Below are 20,903 nucleotides of genomic sequence, written 5' to 3'. Positions count from 1 at the left end.
TGGTTCTTCAAAAACAATGAACCAGTAAGCATGATTCTTCAAGCTTGATGTTCTACAGCAACCTAAAAGATTATTTTTTGTATAAGGGAATTAAAAAACCCCAGAAATGATTTACTGCTAGAGGAAGAAGAGGAAATCATGAGGAAGTTAACTTATATTCAAACTTCTAAGAAATGGTCAGGAAGAACAGAAATTAGAATAAATGAAAATCTCATATAAATAAAGAGTGAGAAAGTAAGTATTCCATCAAACTGGGTCTATAATGTTTCAATTACTATCCCAATCTCTGTTCTGGGAAACTGCTACATACTCAAATTGCCCTGTCCCCCAAACTCCCAAGTTAATGCCCTATTTATAATATAATTTAACAAAATTAGGGAATGGTTGCTAGAGTCTCACCTTGAAAGTTTCCAACAGGATATTAGCTCCCAGCTTACATGCATGCTGGTTTGGCATTCTAGAAAGACCTGAGCTGGCTTCAATAGTCTTTCCATCAAGAATCTTCTTTGGCCCATAGGAATCCATTAAAATGAAGCCAAGTTCTACCAGGCCCTGAGTAATATGATCCCAACTATGAACACTGCAAGAAAACAAAGTTTAGTTAAGAAGAAAAACTTAGTAAAATACCTTACCTCTATATTCTTTGCCATGTTACATATTTCCCAAACTTGACCTGGATAACCAACACTCCACATGAATTCTGAATTTCTTAATGAACAGTAATGCAAATGGCAGGCAAGCAATCTCTACCGACAGAACACCGAGAAAATCCAAAAACTACAGAACATTAAAAAACATATGGAAGAAACTGGAATATCTCAATGTACTGACCATTAGAGATTTCTATTCAAGATTTCATGACTAGAAGTTAACTGCTGCTGCTTCTATTCCCCTCATGCCAATAACAACACTTACACTATACATATGCTTACAAGTTTTCCTCCCTCTCTAAACTGAGACTCTCTACGATGGAGAGTACACTGTAGTCATATTTTTACCCATATAGCCTAGCACAATGGCTGGCATATAGAAGGCACTAAGTAAATAATTACAGTAGGAATACTTATATTCATATTTATATCATATTCATATCTATAGTATGAATTGATGAATGACTGGGTTTCAAAAGCATGAGCTGAAACTACAAATAGCCTTTGTAAAGCAGTAGAATCCTTGGTGATTTTATACCACTTAATGTTACCCACTATAGTGGAAATGATATGTTTATAATAACCTTTATATCATTATATCTACCTGCTAAACAGCAACAAATTATAATGCTGCATTAAAGAATAAAGGAGATAGTTGTGAACAGATTCTCATAACACTTTGACAGATTTTAATAGTAGTCACACTCTGGAGATCTGGGATCAAGATAACAGACTGAGAACATGCTCCATTCGTCCCACCCCAAATACCTACAAATGACAGAAAAGATATATATACCTGTGTGCGAATGTCTGTATGTGGTGTATACATACAATCCATGATAATGTGGAAAAATAAGAGGTGTTTTTGACTCTCTAGAAATTATGAAGAATCCTTAAAAAGTGAACATAATATAAGAAGGAAGCCACAGAACACATAGTGTAAAATGAAGGGGTGCCTCCAAAAGCAGATACCAAAGGCAGATATACTGGGAACTGGAAGGAACCTTGGGGCAACTTTTGTGCATGAACAGTTTGGTACACAGCAGCCTTCTCTACCTTTTTCTCCAAGACCTCACTGCATCTGCAGTTTATGCCAAGAAATAAGCAACCATGAGGCTTGTCCTTAGATGGGATCTGTGCATAGAGGAGCTTGGGCCTGAGAGGCAGAGCAGCACTCTGAGAGGATGACAACATGCTGGAGGATTAGGGCGATGCCACACCTAGAAGATTAGCCCTTGGTACATCCTACCACTATCCTCAAGTCACAGAGGTAGAATGTGTTAAAACATACAGCACTCTCAGACAAACTAATGGGGAATATCAAAAACAATAATAAGGAGATAAGCAATAACCACCAAACACAAGAAAACAATACCACCATGAAAGAGAAGCACCAAACTCAACGAAGAGAACTAATCGCTAAGGGAAAAGGTTAATGGAACAAACAGAAGATTTTAAAAGTCTAATGAATATTCTCAGAGAAATAAGAAAGAATATTATAGCATGAAACAAAAAATGAACTGTTATAAAAAAAGAACCAATTGGAAATTTTGGAAATAAAAAACATGATGGATAGAGTGAAAAACTCAATAAATGGACCTAAGAATAAAATGGGCAGAGCTGAAGAAATAATTATTGAGAAGAGTGAGCTAAGGAATTTTTGTTGAACTTGACACAAAAAGACAAAAATATGAAAAGCGTGAAAGAAAAATTAAGAGATACAGCACACAGATCAAGAAATTCCAACAGTTAATAGACAACAGAGAGAAAAAGGGGAGACAGTACTCAAATAAAAGAAGAAAATCATTACAGAGTTTAGGAAGGACATGACTCCTTACAGTGAGAGGGCACACCAATTACCAAGCAGAAATGAATTAAAAAGGAACTTACATCAACACAAATTGTGTTAAATTTCAGAAGATCAAGTATAAAAATAAAGTCTTATAAGTTCCCATGAAGAAAAATAACAGATTATCTAAAATAATACAAGAATCAGATAACCATCAGACTTTTCATCAGCAATGCTAGATGCAAAAAGACAATGTAAAACTGATTATAAACTCAGAGTTTTAAACCTGGTCCAACTATTATTGTTCAAGTGGAAGAGCAAAACAAAGACATTTTCAGATATGAAAATTTTACTATCCACAAACCATATCAGAAAGGATTACCGCAAAAAATATATACTTATGGCATGTTTCCAAGTGAAAAGTATGAGGTTCAAAAGATAGATGTAAACAAAGAAACCAGTAAAATTATGAAGTCTAAATAAGTATAGTCTGTTAATAATCTTAACAAGAATGAAGTGGAGGGGCTTTCCTGGTGGCGCAGTGGTTGAGAATCTGCCTGCCAATGCAGGGGACACGGGTTCAAGCCCTGGTCTGGGAAGATCCCACATGCCGTGGAGCAACTGGGCCCGTGAGCCACAATTACTGAGCCTGCACGTCTGGAGCCTGTGCTCCGCAACAAGAGAGGCCGCGATAGTGAGAGGCCCGCGCACCGCGATGAAGAGTGGCCCCCGCTTGCCGCAACTGGAGAAAGCCCTCGCACAGAAACGAAGACCCAACACAGCTATAAATAAATAAATTAATTAATTAATTAAATTAAAAAAAAAAAAAGAATGAAATGGAGAAATAGTGTGTGCTGTGGGCTAAAGTTCCCATCTTGGAGGGAGGAGACAGTTGTAGTCGGTTTGCTACAAAATGTTTATCTGTAACATGAAAGAGCTCATACATGATTGGTAAATAGGGGAGTAAGTATAACCTGGAAGTTGTATTGGTTCATAGGTGATTTTTTTTCCTAGTACATTAATGTTCTGCACCTCTAAGTATCTGCAGGTAAACACAAAGTATGTCAGTAGAGCTAAATATAGCAAACCATGGAGACAAACCACAGACAAAGCATGACACGGTAAAGACTGTTATAACAGCTAACGTATATTCTGAAATACAACATTAAACATGAAAGTAACAACCAGGATGGTTACCAGTTTTTTCAATTTGATTTAAAATGGATTTGCCTAAAACTGCTAATTTAATTGTCTAAAACTGCTAATTCAATTCCATCCATCAGTCCCAAACTCCAACACTTAAAGTAAATAAAACTCTTGTTTTCTACTCACCTAAAAAGCCAGTGAAGACTCAGGCCAATAGAGTAGTAATAGCATGAAAGGAGCAAAGGTACCTACTTCAGTTTTGTATCCTTGCTATCAAGGTGGCCAAGAACTCAGGCCTTGGGATTCAAGGATCTTCTGATCTTAACACTAAATACCCTATGAACCTTAAGGTTCATGAACTTACCTATTCTTTACCACTTCCAAGATCATGGTTGAAACACAACATCTATGAGGAACTAGATTCTGAAGAAATTTTGAGCCTTGGAGAAGCTGAAGATCCTTAAAGCTTTTTATAACCAAAGACTTTAAAAGGTCAAATACCTAATATAATGAAAGAAATAGGAAAATGAAGCAAAAAATGATAGTCCATACTACAGAATCTTAACCCTGTAACTGTTCCTACTTGCTGCCATACACTCATATCCCTATGACAACTGTTTCACTGATGAGTATGATACAAAAATTATGACTTTCAGTGGGAACTTAAAAGAGCTGAAGACAGGCCTTCCTTGAGAGAAAAAGGGCTAAAAATCAATATTACCCACAACCAGAGAAACACATATGAGAAAAAAGGGTAAAGGATTTTATATTTTCATTCTTTCAAATAACATATTCTCATTAATTTCAAGTTGATCAGAGACAGTTTCTTAGAAAGCTACAACATAATACAACAGCAGTGAATATCCAGCTAAACTTCCCATTCTTGCTACTTGGACTGTGTGATGTTTCCACTCTTATTCCCATCTCACCACCTGGCTTACCACAAAATAGGAAGTGGAGGTATAAACCAAGTATCTGAAGAAGTCTTCAAGCAGCCCGCACAGTGTGGGCTTACATTCTTATAGGGGAATATGCTGCTGGCAGGGTGGGAGTGGAATTGTTTAGGAAAAGATAATAAAAAAACCAGGCTATTGTACACTTTATCAACTACAGAAGGAACCAAAAAGTCATTCATAAATACCTGTTCCTCATATCTTTGTATTCTTGTTACAGAGAGGAAGAGGGCAATGCTGAAAGGACATATATTACTACTGAAATCTCCTTGCTGTCCTGCCTAGAACAGATAAACCAAAAAGGAGTCATAACTTACATCTTAAAAGTATAACATATTCTACTTAAAAGCAAGTCCTTAGATGGATCAGAAACCTAAATATAAGAGCTAAAACTATAAAACTTTTCAAAGGAAACACAGTAGGAAATCTTCAAGACCTTGGATTAAAGATTTCTTAGATACAATAACAAAAACATAATTTATATAAGAAAAAAATTGATAAATTGGATCTCATTAAAAATCAAAACTTTTGTGCTTCAAAAGACACCATTAAGAAAATGAAACAAGCCACAGATTGAAAAAAATATTTGCTAATTACATACATGATAAAGGACTTGTACCCATGATATACAAAGCATTCTTAAAACTCTTTAAGTCACAATCAAAAAATGGGCAAAAGATCTGAATAGACATTTCATCAACGATATTAGAAGAGCTAAATAAGCACATGAAAAGATGTTCGGTTATCATCAGTCACTAAGGAATTGCAAAGTAAAACCTCTATGAGATACTGTTTCACAGCTATTAGAATAGGTATATTAAAAAAAAAAAAAGACAGTAACAAATGTTGGCCAGGATGTGGATAAACAGGAGCCCTCATACAGTGCTGACGGATATGTAAAATGATGTAGCCACTTTGGAGAACAATTTGGTAGTTTCTTTAAATTATAAACATATGGGACTTCCCCAGTGGTCCAGTGATTAAGACTCCGTGCTTCCACTGCAGGGCGCACAGGTTCAATCCCTGGTCGGGGAACTATGATCCCACATGCCACACGGCATGGCCAAGAAAAAAAGAAAAACATTATATATATAGAGAGAGAGACATAAATGTATTACATAACCCAGAAATTCCACTTGTAGGTATCTACCCAAGAGAAATGAAAACATATGTCCACACAAAGACATGCATGTGAATGTTCACAACAGCATTATTCATAATAGCCAAAAAGTAAAAACTCTAATGTCCATCAACTGGTGAACAGCTAAACAATGGATATGTCTATACAATGGAAAACTATTCAACAATAAAAAGGAATGAAGTACTTGTAAGTGCTACAACATGGATAAACCTCGAAAATTATGCTAAATGAAAGAAGCCATACACAAAAGATTACATATTGTATGATTCTATTTATATGAAATCAGGAAAGGTAAATCTATAGAAACAGGCATGAAGGATCTTACAAGGTGATGAAAATGTTCTAAAACTGAATTATGATGATGGTTGCACAACTGGGTAAACTTATGAAAAATCAATGAATTACACACTTAAAATGGGTGTATTTGTTTTTCCTTTTTTTTTTTGGCTGTGTTGGGTCTTCGTTGCTGTGCGCGGCCTTTCTCTAGTTGCAGTGAGCAGGGGCTACTCTTCGTTGTGGTGCGTGGGCTTCTCATTGTCGTGGCTTCTCTTGTTGTGGAGCACGGGCTCTAAGCGCGCAGGCTTCAGTAGTTGTGGCACGTGGGCTCAGTAGTTGTGGTGCACGGGCTTAGTTGCTCCATGGCATGTGGGATCTTCCTGGGCCAGAGCTCGAACCCATGTCCCTTGCATTGGCAGGCAGATTCTTAACCACTGTGCCACCAGGGAAGCCCCAAATGGGTGTATTTTATGTTATGTAAATTGTACCTCAATAAAGCTTAAAAAATAGGTCTTTGAGCCCTGAAAGAAATGATAGACAAGAAACAAAAGAAAAAAAGGAATACAGCTTCCCTGGTGGAGCAGTGGTTAAGAATCCTCCTGCCAATGCAGGGGACACGGGTTCGATCCCTGACCCGGAAGATCCCACATGCTGCAGAGCAACTAAGCCCGTGCACCACAACTACTGAGTCTGCGTGCCACAAATACTGAAGCTCGCGTGCCTAGAGCCTGTGCTCCGCAACGCGCCTAGAGCCTGTGCTCCGCGGCAAGAGAAGCCACGACAATGGGAAGCCCATGCACTGCTATGAAGAGTTGCTCTGGCTCGCCGACTAGAGAAAGCCTGTGCACAGCAACGAAGACCCAACACAGCCAAAAATGAAAACAAATAAATTAATTAATTAAAAAAAAAGAAAAAAAGGAATAAATATAAAATCAAAGATGAATAAAACAGAAAACCAACAAACAAATATAAAACAGTCGATAAACAAAGCTGGTTCTTTGAAAAGATCAATAATATAGTTACTGTAAACCTAAATAAAAAGAAAAGTGAACAGATACAGAGAAGACAAAGGAGCTTTAAAGGCTAGTTCCCACATCATGGTCTTTAAATATCCTTTCCTACAAAAGGGACCCAGGGCTCCTTAGAGAAATCAGGATGGGGTAAGGAAAGTACAAGTGTGTCTTGGATATCTTATGCCACAGAAGTGCTCAAAGACTAATGGGGCCATGTCAGAAGGACACATAAGCCTACCTCAAGGATCCAATTAGCCAAATATGGGTCACTTTGGGTACTGCATACGAGTAGATTGAATTTTAAAAGGTTTATGGCTGCATAACAATATCCAAAAAAATGGGGGGGTGGCTCTTTTCACAGAAGAAAACCAGCTAATAATGTAGAAGGAATGACAGAATTAAAAATTTCTAATCTTAATTCTACCATTTTGCAACTCCCAGTATAATTAGTGATTTAGGCCACGAATCATCAGTGGACGGGAAAACAAAATCTACTGTGTGAAAGGTTGCTGAGGAAAAGAATTTTCGCATGCCTCGAATTATGATCCCATGGATTACTTTCTAATTACAAAGGGAAACATATATCTTTGCAAATGAAGAAAACTGATGGTCATTGTCTTGATCAAATGATTTGGCTAAGACTGCCTGATACTATGAGCCTTTTGACATAATGCGATAGAATAGTGGTTGGCAAACTACAGCCTCTGGGACAAATCTAGCCCATCACCTATTCTTGTACAGCCCATGAGCTAAGACTGATTTTCACTTTTTTAATTGTTGAGGGGAAAAAAACATCAAAGGAAGAATACTATCCTGTGTCACACGAAAATTAAATAAAATTCAAATTGCAGTGCCCATGTAGTTTCACTGGCACACAGCCACAGTCATTCATTTATGTGTTGTTTCTGGCTGCCTTCTTGCTACAACAGTAGGGCTGAGTAGCACTGACAGAGACTGTATCACCTGCAAAGCCTAAAATAGTTAGTGTCTGTCCCTTTAGAGAAAGCTTGCTGACCCCAACAAGAGAAAGTATACAACATCACTTATGACATATTCTTGACAAAAATGTTTAACTTGAATCTAATCATGAGGAAACAGACAAATCTGACAATGAGAGACACAAGAAAACTGGGCTGGATGCTTCAAAAAACTCAATGAAAAGGTATTAATCCTTATTCTTAGGAGACATCTGTGGAAGTATTCAGGCATTGAAGTGTCATGATTTCTTCTTCTAAATGGTTCAGAAAAAAATCTATACTTGTGAGAAAGTGAGATAAGGTAAATGTAGCAAAATACTTAAAAAGAGTTCAAAACATTGCTAATTTTTATCTTACTACTTCACAAATATTTAATGATGAATGACTTAGCTTCACAAAACCCCACAATATAGTACTAGAAATAGGCAAGTTCCCCAATTCACAAATATGGAAACAGACGTCAAGACTGAAGCTCATATAATAATGGAGTTAAGGTTAAATTTTGAGTTTCCTGCTGAACAGTCTTCACCTTTTTTTTTCTTTTTAAACACTAAAACACTTAAGGCATGGTTTTAAAACGGAACTTGCTTAAGAATGTAGTGATATCATATATCTTCCACTTTCAAAGTAAAAAAAAAGAGATCCTCTAGACCCAGGGTCATTCTACAATATTTCTATGTATTTGTTTCCTGTCATTAACCGGCATAAAAGAGGCTTGAGTTCAAACATCCCTGTTTCATAAAGAGATCCTGGATCTCCTTAAGAGTGTGGGGCTACCTTTAAGAGTTTCAGTAGTTCTCTGCCTAGTTCACAGTCCAACTTGATGGCAAACACAATGTGTAGAATAATGGTGCCTTCCACGTGACGAAGTTCACCTGATGGTACAGTAACAAAATCCAACAGCCTAAAAGATTCAACAGAACGGTATGAGCTATAGTTTGGGAAAGAGACAACAGTGCATATGCTCATATGAACAAACAGAAAAACTCAAGCTGAACTAATATGTTCACTGGAGGCAGGCACAAAGTACAAAATCTACTGTCTCATTCTCTGCTCCTTTTTACAAAACTTTCTGAAAGAACTGTCTATAGTCATTATTTCCACTTCTTTACCTCTTCCCAGTTCAATTCAATTCAATTAGGCTTCTGTCCCCTCCCTAACCTCCCTTCCAATGCCATTTGTAGCCCTTGCAAGAATAATCAAATGACCTCTACACTGTCAAAACCAATAACCAAGTCTCATCTTAATTAAAGCCTCAGCAGATTTGACACAGTTGATCCCTTCTTTCTTGAAACATTTTCTTCTCTTAGCTTCTGGGGCATTGTCACTGGCCTCTTAATTATTTGTGCTGGCTCATCCTCCCTTTAAATGGTGAATGCCTCTGAGCTCAATCTTGGGTTTCTTTCTCTTCTCTTCACGATTTCCCTAGGTGACCCTATCCAGTCCGAAGGCTTTAGTCCTTTCCAATCTGTATCTTCTGTCCTGACCTCGCCCTAAAACCCCAGACTGCCTGCTCAACACCTCCATATGGGATACTAATATACATCTCAAACTTACATGGTCAAAACTGAACTTATTTCCCCCTAAACCTGCTTTTTGTCAGTCTTTCCTAACTCAGTATACAAGACCACCTTCTAATCAATGGCTCAAGCCAAATAACTAAAAGTTATTCCAGATTAGAAGCAGTAGGCTGAAACAGGATTAAAAGCACGAATTCTGCAGCCAAACTGCTTGAATTCAAATCCCAGGTCCACCAATTTATGGCTACATAACCCTTGGAAATTCCTTAATCTCTCTGTGCCTTGGTTTCTACACGCATAAAACAGAGGCAAAACAGAGCTGCCGTTAAGGTTTAAAGTGCTTAGAACAGCACTTGGCATAGAGCAAGCACTCTGTAAATATCTGTTTAAAAAAAAATCCTCTTTTTCAGCCACATCATGCTGTGTCCTGCCTTTGCACTAACTGTTCCACTAACTGAGAATGTGCTTTTTCCTGATCTCTATATTGTGGCTCTTATCATTTAGGCTTCAGTTAAAATAGCACCTTCTCAGAGAAGTTTTCCCTGACCACTCAACCTAAAGTAGCTATGCTGTCACTATCACATCATCCATTTGAAATATATGCATAACACTTTTCACTCTAATATTTTTGTTATTTATTTATTTTCTTTTCTCCTCTCGTTGAAATATCTCCATGAGAGCAGGAACCTTGTCTGACTGGTTCATCACTGTAGTCCTAGGGCCAAATAGTTTCTGGCACAGAGTAAACACTTAAATAGCTCTTAAGCTTGCAACTTACAGAACAATTATTGCTGTTCTCCTGGAAAGATTAAAATGAAAGAGTTGAAGAGACTACATTATTCTTTTAATTTTATTACTGAGCAGCTAAGGGGACTAGGGAAATTCTGTGCTGAGGTGAAGGTACGGACTGAACAGTTAGATAACAATAAGATGAATTTGGAAAAATGATTTTATTTCTATACTGTATTACTCACTCATCACCACTCTGTTCCTCACTGTGTTGCTTATCTAGCTTGTTGAAGAAAGCTATGATTCCTTCCAAAACCCTCTTCCGGCTTCCCTGAAAAAAATACAAAATAAGTAAGGTCTCCCCATAAAGGGCAAGTTGAATTTAAAGTTCTTTTCAGCTTGAAGGATTTTCAAGTATGAATTTAAATAGATAAATTATAACCTAGAGTCACACTAAGAATTTATAGAACACTTCCATGTTGAAATTGAGTTTGAAATACATCTTAATATCAGATTTTAAGGGGCCTATAGTCCACCCTTTCTGAGATCTTTATCCCTTTTACTACCACACACACACAAAATGTGGTACTACAAGAGATAATGTATGTTTACATTGGCTGAGGACCATGACCTTTTTACTAGATCAAATCATCATACATGAAATAAAAGCATCTATGCCCTAGTACATAAAACAAGAGTATGAATAAGCTGAATGGTACTAACTGGTCATTTCACCAGAGTTAAAAGAGCAAATTTTTCATTTATACCTTTGAGGAGAGAACCAGAAGCTGATAGACCAAGGGTGGTATTTCTTGAAGATTCAATTTGGAGAACATCGTCAACACTTTTTCCACCACAATTTCCATCTCTTCTGCAGTCAGAGGGACATCCCTGTGGATCAAAGATTCTAAAGATCAGAGCCTAATTTGGGAGATACTAGATCACTATAACTACCTCTTTTGATTTTTCTCTAATGCAGAACCTTAAAGGGGACCAATAACCTTACCTAACCAAAGTTATCTTGGGAAAAAAAATCATAAAGTTATACTTTAAATAAGAAATCAAAGCAAAAAAGAGTGGGGGGAAATTCTGTAACAGAAAACAGAGGTACCGATACTCTTATTTGGGGAACAGTGGTATTTGAGCTTGCTACATTTCAGTTTCTAGTAGGTAAGTTCTCATAGCAGGATAGAAAAAGAAAAGGGAAGGATGATGCTTACTTGAACATGGAGGTGAGTTGGATTACATACTGATGATCCCATCTGATTAAAGAAATTGACAAAGAAAGTTTATGTCATTTAAACTTACTGACATATTACTTTGTAAAATTAGTAAGGAGGAAAAAATTAGGGCCATTTCAAGTTTGATTTGGTACCACTGGGAAACAAGATCAAAGAAATGACATTTCAAACAATGAAATAACAGCTTTTAACCTATAGACTGGCAAAATCAAACTCTGATGATATTCAGTGCTGGTGAGATTTTGCGAAACAAGTACTTCACATACTGTTTTAGGGGATGTACACTGATATAATCCTTCTGGGAAGACAAGTTGGCAATACTACTTATCAACTTTAAAAATGCACATAACCAAAGACCCACCCAACTTACTATTAGAAATATATCCCATGTACATGCTTATAAAAGGTCACCTAGACATATAAGGATGTTAATTCCAACACTTTTTATAATAGCAAAAAACCAAATAGCCAAATATTATTTATCGGCAAAAAACAAATAATCTAACAATTGGACACTAGCCAAATATTATAACAGAATACTATGGAACTATTAAAAAGAATGATGTAAAGTGGTATATGCTGACATGAACAGATGTGTTAAATGAAAAATGAAAGGTATATTACAATGTAATGAATAAACTCTTTTGTGTAATTAAAAACAAATAAATGGATAAATATACATGTGCTGATTCACGCCTAAAATTATTTCTGTAAGGGACTTCCCTGGTGGCGCAGAGCTTAGGAATCCGCCCGCCAATGCAGAGGACACGGGTTCGAGCCCTGGTCCGGGAAATTCCACATGCTGCAGAGCAACTAAGCCCGTGCGCCACAACTCCTGAGCCTGTGCTCTAGAGCCCGCGAGTCACAACTACTGAAGCCTGCATGCCTAGAGCCCTTGCTCCGCAACAAGAGAAGCCACCGCAATAAGAAGCCCGCACACCGCAACAAAGAGTAGCCCCTGCTCACCGCAACTAGAGAAAGCCCACGCACAGCAACAAAGACCCAATGTAGTCAAAAATAATTAATTAAAAAAAATATATATATATATATATTAAGGATTTCTTACTATAAATATGCACACACAGAGATATATATATAGTAAGAATTTTTCATCTTTGATGTATGTCTTTATATACTTCATTTTTAATGGGTATAAGTTACATGGAGTGGCTCTACCTTAACTTATTGATACATAGCTTACATACCATAACTTACATATCTCTATTATTGTATGCTTAAGTTGGTCACAAATTTCTGTGTTGAAATGTTCATGTATGAAGATTTTCTATGTTGCAATTTCTCCTTAGGGTAGATTCTCATATTTCTGGTTTAAAGATACAAACATCACTTATACATCTCACTCCCTCAAAAAAATATAAAAGATAGTGGTAGGGTGACTTTCCAGCCTTAAGGACCTTGGGACTCCAAATACTGCTATAGGGATAAACTGCTGTGTTAAGATGGAGGATCAAGTAAGTAGAAACTGTATGTATAGTCTTAGAACAGAGAATACAGTAAATAATCTATCTCAAAAATTCATCACAGACTAAATGGTTTTATAGTGGTAGACCATAAACCAAAATGGACTAAAAACTTGAGTGGTATAAATTCCTAAAATAAATGATAATTCTTTTTTTGGTCACTTGTAGTCCTGAGAAAGTTCTACATATTAATAAGAAAGACTCACCTGCCAGAACAGAGGGTGTTAATCAACTGCTTCTTCTTACATTCTTCCCCACTTAGTTCACCTAGAAATGCAAAATACACTGAGGAATATATTTAATTCAGTGAAGAGAGTAAAAGCCACTAAGATTGGAAGAAAATTACCTTTTCCATAAGCTAGATCTTCCTTTTTGGTAGCAAGGGCAGTGAAAATGATGGGTAATAGCTCCAAAGATTTTCCATTCGTTAGGTTGCCCTCTTTGATAGCATCAACAAACTCATTGGCTAATTCAACCAATAATGCTCCTGGAAAATTGTGAACCTAAAAGTTCATGGGATTAAAAAAATGTTAAGCAGAAATCTAAATGTTTGATATCTCTTTCTAAGAAATACTCTTTTGCTGAATTAATAGAACTGGCATTGAAACCTAGAACTGGTCCTATAAGTGATTCAGGGAATCATTCTGCTCTGGTATAAACTTCTAATTGTAAAGGATTTCACAGATCAGGATCTTCCACCAGTTCCCTGATGTTTTCAAATACGCCAACTCTTCAAAGAGATACATGTCTATGATACCAGAAATGTAACGTAAACATCTAAATGGTTTATGGCTCATCCATCAACTATTTTGTTTTATAACAGTAGTTCTTATTCATAAATAGGAGCTATGGTAGGTTTGGCACACTTAAGTTTTCCCTCCCTCAACAAATTACAAACCCCCCAAAATCCACCCAAAACCAAAAAAGTTTTTGTTTTCCATCTCACCTCCAGCATTAGTAATCCTATGATTTCAGATGCTACTTCTTTCTGCAAATCCCCTGATTCCAACAATTGGACACAACAACTGTATATCTTAAGTCTCCTAAGAGCTCCAGCTTCCTCAGAACAGGGGAAACCTTATTGTTTTAAACAGGTGGTACAGAAACAAAGAAAGAAAAAAGGAAGAATTCTTACAAGGTTGAAGGGTAAACAGGAAAAACAAACAGCTTTGTAGTTGAATATAGAAACAGAATTATCAAACGACTTATTACTATGGTGTTTAGAACAGCAATATTTAGGAGCTTTGAAAAAGTGCTTAATTTAGAAAGAAAACTGAAACATTACCTTTTCTACTTCCACCCATGTCATTAATTTTTAAAATAATTTTATAGTGCAGAAGAAGGAACACCTTCTAATATACTTTAGAGCTTTTCTGGGATCCAGAAACCCAAATTAAGTGCCTTTAACATACTTCACTTCAAAACATCATCACTGATTGATGTCAGCAGGAATGTAGAGTAATAAAGACCTTGGAAAATGCTCTCCTCCATAAAAGCAACTAGAACACTAACAAAAACAGTGAAAACCAACTTGTTCAGAATTCTGGAAATTAACCAGACTTGCAACAATCCAGGGAGAATTTATTTAAGATAAACAGCTGAATCTAAGACAGAATAGCAAGCTCTGTTGTGTTTCAACATGCCCTCATTCCACCTCCTAACCCCTACCCCCACCAGTCCAGTAGACTTTAAAACCAACAGTTCACACTCATGGTACAAGCCATCAGTCTAGCAGCCTCTGGAGGGGACAGAATATGATTGGAGCTCCACCAAAGCCCAATTCCCAGATTACTGTCATTATTTGACCTGTCTGGCTATTCCCTAGAAATTTTCACTCGCAAGGCTTGTCTTTACTTGACCTGACTTAGAACTCGCCCAGTGCAATCTTTTACCAGAGGCATTTGTCTAAACCAGTTGCAAGTGATTACTTTTTCAGCTGCCTGGATAGCAATAACAGTTGGGCATGCAACAAGCTGACCAAAGAACTTAAAATATAAGCCTGGAGAAAGGTGCACAGAGGCCTTTGAAACATTCTGACATATTCCTGGGAACCCAGAAAGCCATGCAAATACTTAGGGTTGTGCACATGGAAAGGGCTGTGTGTATGGCCAGGCAACACCCAAGAGAACCCTAATCTCTCACCTCTGGCTGATCCTGAGGCTCTGCACAAGCAGAAGGGCTAAGGAGGAGTTATTAGCTACCTGCCTGAGAACTGAAGGTGTGCACCTGACATGCACAGGGTCCCTCAGCAAAGGCTGGGAAACTCACTGGTTCCAGGCATTTTAAAGGAAATCTTTGCCAAATCATTAGCTGACCACAAAGCTAACCAAACAGAGACTTCAGTGGCCACATAGAACAGTGCCCATACACAACAAACAGTACATATTTTACAAAATTAGTTCAGAAGAACAACTATAAAAACAAAAGCAACACCACAACAGCAACAACAGATTTGGGGGAGGGGGGTGGTATCTGATTTCCAGAATTCCCACAAAATATCATTTAAAATGTCCAGTTTTCAGCAACAAAAAATAAAAAACATACAGGGAAACAAGAGTATGGTCCATACACAGGAAAAAAAAGGAATCAATAGAAACCGTCCCTGAGAGCGCTCAGATATTAGATTTACTAGACAAAGACTGAAATCAGCTATTTTAAATATGTTCAAAGAACAAAAGGAAACCATGTCTAAAGAACTAAAGGAAAATATAAGAATGATGTCTCACCAAATAAGAGACTATCAATAAAGAGATAGAAATTATAAAAAAGAACCAAATAAAAATTCTGTAATTAAAAAGTACAATAATTGAACTGAAGAATCCACTAGAGGGGCTCAACAGGAGATCTGATCTGGTAGAAGAAAGAATCAGAGAACTTGAAGATAGAGCAATTGAGATTATCCAGTCTCAGGGACAGAAAGAAAAAGAAGAAAAATGATCAGAGCTTCAGAGACCTGCGGGATCCCGCCATGAATACCAACATAGACATAATGAAAGTCCCAGAAGGAAAGGAAAGAGAGAAAGGAGAAGAAAGAAGTAATGGCCAAAAACTTCCCAATTTTAATGAGAACACTAATCTACACATTCAGTGAATTCCCTGGCAGTCCAGAGGTTAGGACTCCGCACTTTCACTGCCGAGGGCCCAGGTTCAATCCCTGGTCGGGGAACTAATATTCCACAAGCTGCACAGTGCAGCCAAAAAAACAAAAAACAAAGCAAACAAACAAACAAAACCCACATTCAAGAAGCTCAAAGAACTCCAAACAGGATAAACCCAAGAGATCCACATTTAGATATACCATAGCAAACTATCAAAATCAAAGATGCCTCATCATAAAAAAAACCATATGTGAAAAACCCACACTTAACATCATACTCAATAAGTAAAGATTGAAAACTTTTCCGTAAGATAGGAAAAATACAAGGATGCCCACTTTTGCCACTTCTATTCAACATAATACTGGAAGTTCTAGATAGAGCAATTATTGCATTTAGTGCCACTGAGCTGTACAGTTAAATAAAAAAGTTAAAGACAAGAAGAGAATATTGAAAGCAACAAGAGAGAAGCAACTCATCTGGTAAAAGGAGTACTCAATATGATTAACAGCTGATTTCTCATTTAAAAAAATCATTGAAGGGCAGAAATGGGATAACATAGTCAAAGTACTGAAAGAACTCAATAGCCAGAAAAACTATCCCTCCAAAACTGTCAACCAAGAACTCTATAGCCAGAAAAACTATTCCTCCAAAATGGAGAAATTAAGACATTCCCAGATAAACAAAAGAGAATTTGCTGCCAGAAGACCTGCCCTAATGCTAAAGGGAGTCTTTCAGGCTGGAATGAAAGGACACCAGAAGTAATCTGAATCCACATGAAATAGAGAACATCAGTAAAGGTAACTACATAGGAAAATATGAAAGATAGTATAAATGTACTTTGTAATTATTTTTTCTCCTATCTGATTTATAAGACACCTGCATAAAACAACAATTATAAATCTGCATTGGTGGGAATAAATGTGTAAAGATGTAATTTGTAGGACAATAATAGCACAAGGGAGGAAGGGGAAGAATGAAGCTATATGTAGAGCAAAGTTTTATAACTATTAAATCTAAGCTGGTATTAATCTGAACTAGATTGTTATAAATTAACTCATTATTGCCCGGGGGAATTTTTGCAGAAACTAATGCCTGTGGCCGGCGATATTTATTTTGGCCAGCCAAAAAATTAATTCTGTTATTTCACTAACACTTTGTGGGTTATTACATTCAATAGCTAGACCTGACACACCTGTAAAGTCTTCTAATTTTTGTAAAATGTTGTCTTCAAGCCACTCTTCTGTAGAAGCAAAGGAGCATTCTCCTGCACCATGACTTTCATTTTCACTTTCTGTATCAGAATCAATTACTAAGGTTTTTTGTCTTTTTGTTGGTCTATTATTCACATCGTCTGAATCAGAATTATATTCTGAAGAACTATCATCTTCTGAGACACTAGTATATATGTCACTTGGACAATCAGAGAAAGTATCTGCATAAAATTCACCAAAAAATTTTTCACTCAAAATTTCATGATGTGTCATATTTGAAAATTTTACATTTATAATATACACAAGATTGAAGCAAAAACCAAACGGAGCAAAATGTGAATGATAATGACAATCGTAAGTTGTATAATGAACCCTTGATCAATTTCAAGCTCTAACAACTTCTCATGGTGATGTTAATTGTAGCACTCTCTAAAAATGTATTGATATGTCTCCGGTCAATAATGTGTTAAGATGTCAGTTCTAATTGCCAAGGCAAGCACTAAGGAAGCAACTGAAAAAAAATAGTGAAAAAGATTACAAAGGAATTAAAATGGTACACTAGAAAACACCTACTTAACATATAACACATAAGGTAGTAACAAAGGAACAAAAAAACACGACATAAAGAAAACAGCAAAATGGCAGATATCAATCCTACTTTTTTAGCAATTATGGTAAATGTAAAGGGATTAGTTACTCCAATCAATAGGCAAAGATTGGGGCTTCTCTGGTGGAGCAGTGGTTAAGAATCTGCTTGCCAGTGCAGGGGACACGGGTTCAATCCCTGGTCCGGGAAGATCCCACATGCTGCAGAGCAACTAAGCCCGTGTGCCACAACTACTGAGCCTGTGCTCTAGAGCCCGCGAGCCACAACTACTGAAGCCCGTGCAACTAAGGCCCATGCTCCGCAACAAGAGAAGCCACCACGATGAGAAACCTGCGCAAAATGAAGGGTAGCCCCTGCTCACCGCAACTAGAGAAAGCCCACGCACAGCAACAAAGACCCAACGCAGACAAAAATAAATAAAATAAAATAAATAGATTTACTAAAAAAAGGGCAAAGACTGGCAGAACAGATTTTTAAAAATCCAATTATGTGCTGTGAATCAGAGACACAATTTAGATTCAAAGATACAAATTGTTTAGAAAAGATATACATGAAAACAGTTAACCAAAGAGGGCTGAAGTAGCTCTAAAAATAACAGAAAAAAGTAGACTTTAAGACAAAAATTACTATTAAAGACAAAAAAGGGCATTTTATAATGATAAAAGAATCAAGGCATAACAATTATAAACATATAAGCACCTAACAAAAGAGTTCCAAAATACACAAAGCAAAAACTAACAGAACTGAAGGGTGAAATAGACAATTCAACAATAGTTGGAGACTTCAACCCGCCACTTTCTATAATCAATAGAACAACAATTAGAAGATCAACAAGGAAATAGACTTGAACACACCAGATCTAACAAACATCTATATAGAACACTACACACAACAACAGAAGACACATTCTTCACAAGTGCACATGGAGCATTCTCCAGGATAAACCACACATTAGGCCATAAAAAAATTCTCAATACATTTAAAAGGATTGTAATCATAACACTTACGTTCTGTGACCACAGTGGAATGAAACTAGAAATCAATAACAGAAGGAAATCTGGAAAATTCACAAATATGTGGAAATTAACATAATCTTAAATACCAATGGGTCAAAGAAGAAAGCACAGAGAAATTAGAAAAATACCTTGAGATGAATGAAAACAAAAACACAACATTCCAAAAGTTATTAGATACAGCTAAAGTAGTGCTTAGAACGAAATCTATAGTTGTAAATACCTATATTAAAAAAGAAGAAAGATCTCAAATCAATAACCCAATCTTCCACCATAAGAAATTATAAAAAGAGGAAACTAAACTCAAAGCAAGTGAAAAGAATATAAAAGTAAAATCAGACATAAATGAAACAGAGAATAGAATAGAGAAAAATCAAGAAATCCAAAGCTTATTCTTTGAAAAGATCAACAAAATTGAAAAATCTTCAGACTGACCAAGAAAAAAAGGGAGAAGAATCAAATTACTAAAATCAGGAATGAAAGAGGGGCATTACTACCAATCTTACAGAAGTAAAAAGAATAAGGTAATACAATGAATAACTGTATACCAATAAATTACAAAACTTATATGAAATGGATAAATTGTTATAAAGATACAAAGTATCAAAACTGACTAAAAAAGATAATAGAAAACCACAACAGACCTACAAAAAAAAGAGACTGAATTAGCAATCAAAACTCTTCTACAAAGAAAAGCCCAGAACCAGATGGCTTCCCTGGTGAATTCACGAAACATTTAAAGAATTAACTGCAACCCTTCACAAACTCTTCCAAAAAAAAGAAGAGGAGGAAACATTTCCCAACTCATTCTACAAGGCCACTATTATCTTCATACCTAAACCAGACAAAGACATCCTAAGAAAACTATGTGAACAGCATCCCTTGTGACTATAGATGCAAAAATCCTCAACAAAATACTAGCAAACTGAATCCAGCAACATTTTAAAAAGGATTATACTCTATAACCAAATTGGATTTAATCCAAGAATACAAGAGTGGTTCAGTGTATGAAAATCAATGTAATATACCATAGAAATAGAGTAAAGGATAAAAACCACACCTCAGTAGACACAGAAAAAGCATTTGAAAATTCCAATACCCTTTCATGATAAAAAACACTCAACAAACTAAGAATAGAAGGGAACTTCCTTAACCTGATAAAGGGCATCCATGAAAAACCCACAGCTAACATCACACTCAATAATAAAAAACTGAAAGATTTCCGTGAGATCAGGAACAAGAGAAGGATGTTTACTCTCACCAATTCTATTCTACTGGAGGTTCCAACTGGGGTAATTAGGTAAGAAAAATAACAAAAGGCATCTAGATTGAAACAGAAGTAAAGTTGTATCTATTCACAGATGACACAATCTTGTTTATAAGGAATCCACAAAGAAGAAACTACTAGAGCTAATAAACAAGTACAGGAAGGTAGCAAGATATGAGATCAATATACAAAAGTCTATTGCATTTCTATACACTAGCAATGAACACTGAGAACATTAAATTAAGAAAACAATCCCATTTACAATCACACCAAAAAGAATAAAATACTCAGGAATAAATTAATAAAAGTAGTGTAAGACTTGTACTCTGAAAAGTACAAAATACTGTTGAAAGAAATGAAAGAGGACCTAAGTAAATGGAAAGATATTCCATGTTCATTAATGGAAGACATATTAAGATAGCAATACTTTTCAAATTCATATACAGATTCAACACAATCACTACCAAAACCCCAGCTTCCATTTTTGCAGAAATTGACAAGCTAATCTTGTCATATGGAAACTCAAGGAACCCAGAATATCCAAACTAATCCTAAAAAAAAAAAATGTTAGAGGACTCACACTTCCCAGTTTTAAAGCTTACTACAAAGCTATTCTAATCAGGACAGTGTGGTACTGACATAAGGAGAGACACATAGATCAAGGGACTACAACTGTGAGTCCAAAAACAAACTGTCACATTTATGGGCAATTGATTTTCAATAAGGGTGCTACTGAAAATGGGGAAAGATGAAGCTGGACTCCTACCTCACACCATATACAAAAATTAACT

At 36.4% G+C, this 20,903-nt stretch overlaps 1 protein-coding gene across 2 annotated transcripts in view; it reads right to left on the bottom strand.

Annotated features, from left to right (window-relative positions):
* FANCI (FA complementation group I) overlaps positions 1-20,903 on the bottom strand; it is a gene marked incomplete at its 3' end in the record, with an annotated part of 83,788 nt that overhangs the window by 50,050 nt on the left and 12,835 nt on the right. For both annotated transcript variants that reach the window (XM_082385834.1, XM_082385833.1), the window contains exons 4-13: positions 13,863-13,993; positions 13,263-13,419; positions 13,123-13,183; positions 11,415-11,456; positions 10,962-11,085; positions 10,440-10,525; positions 8,723-8,849; positions 4,727-4,819; positions 3,950-4,086; positions 400-580 (exon numbers count right to left, since the gene is read on the bottom strand). In XM_082385834.1, coding sequence (XP_082241960.1) covers positions 400-580; positions 3,950-4,086; positions 4,727-4,819; positions 8,723-8,849; positions 10,440-10,525; positions 10,962-11,085; positions 11,415-11,456; positions 13,123-13,183; positions 13,263-13,419; positions 13,863-13,993 — 1,139 coding nt within the window. The remainder of the gene's footprint in view (positions 1-399; positions 581-3,949; positions 4,087-4,726; positions 4,820-8,722; positions 8,850-10,439; positions 10,526-10,961; positions 11,086-11,414; positions 11,457-13,122; positions 13,184-13,262; positions 13,420-13,862; positions 13,994-20,903) is intronic.

This window comes from Balaenoptera borealis, assembly GCF_965194805.1.
Source record: "Balaenoptera borealis genome assembly, chromosome: 3".
In the NCBI taxonomy this organism is placed as follows: Eukaryota; Metazoa; Chordata; class Mammalia; order Artiodactyla; family Balaenopteridae; genus Balaenoptera; species Balaenoptera borealis.
This window is presented reverse-complemented; position numbering and strand designations above follow the sequence as displayed.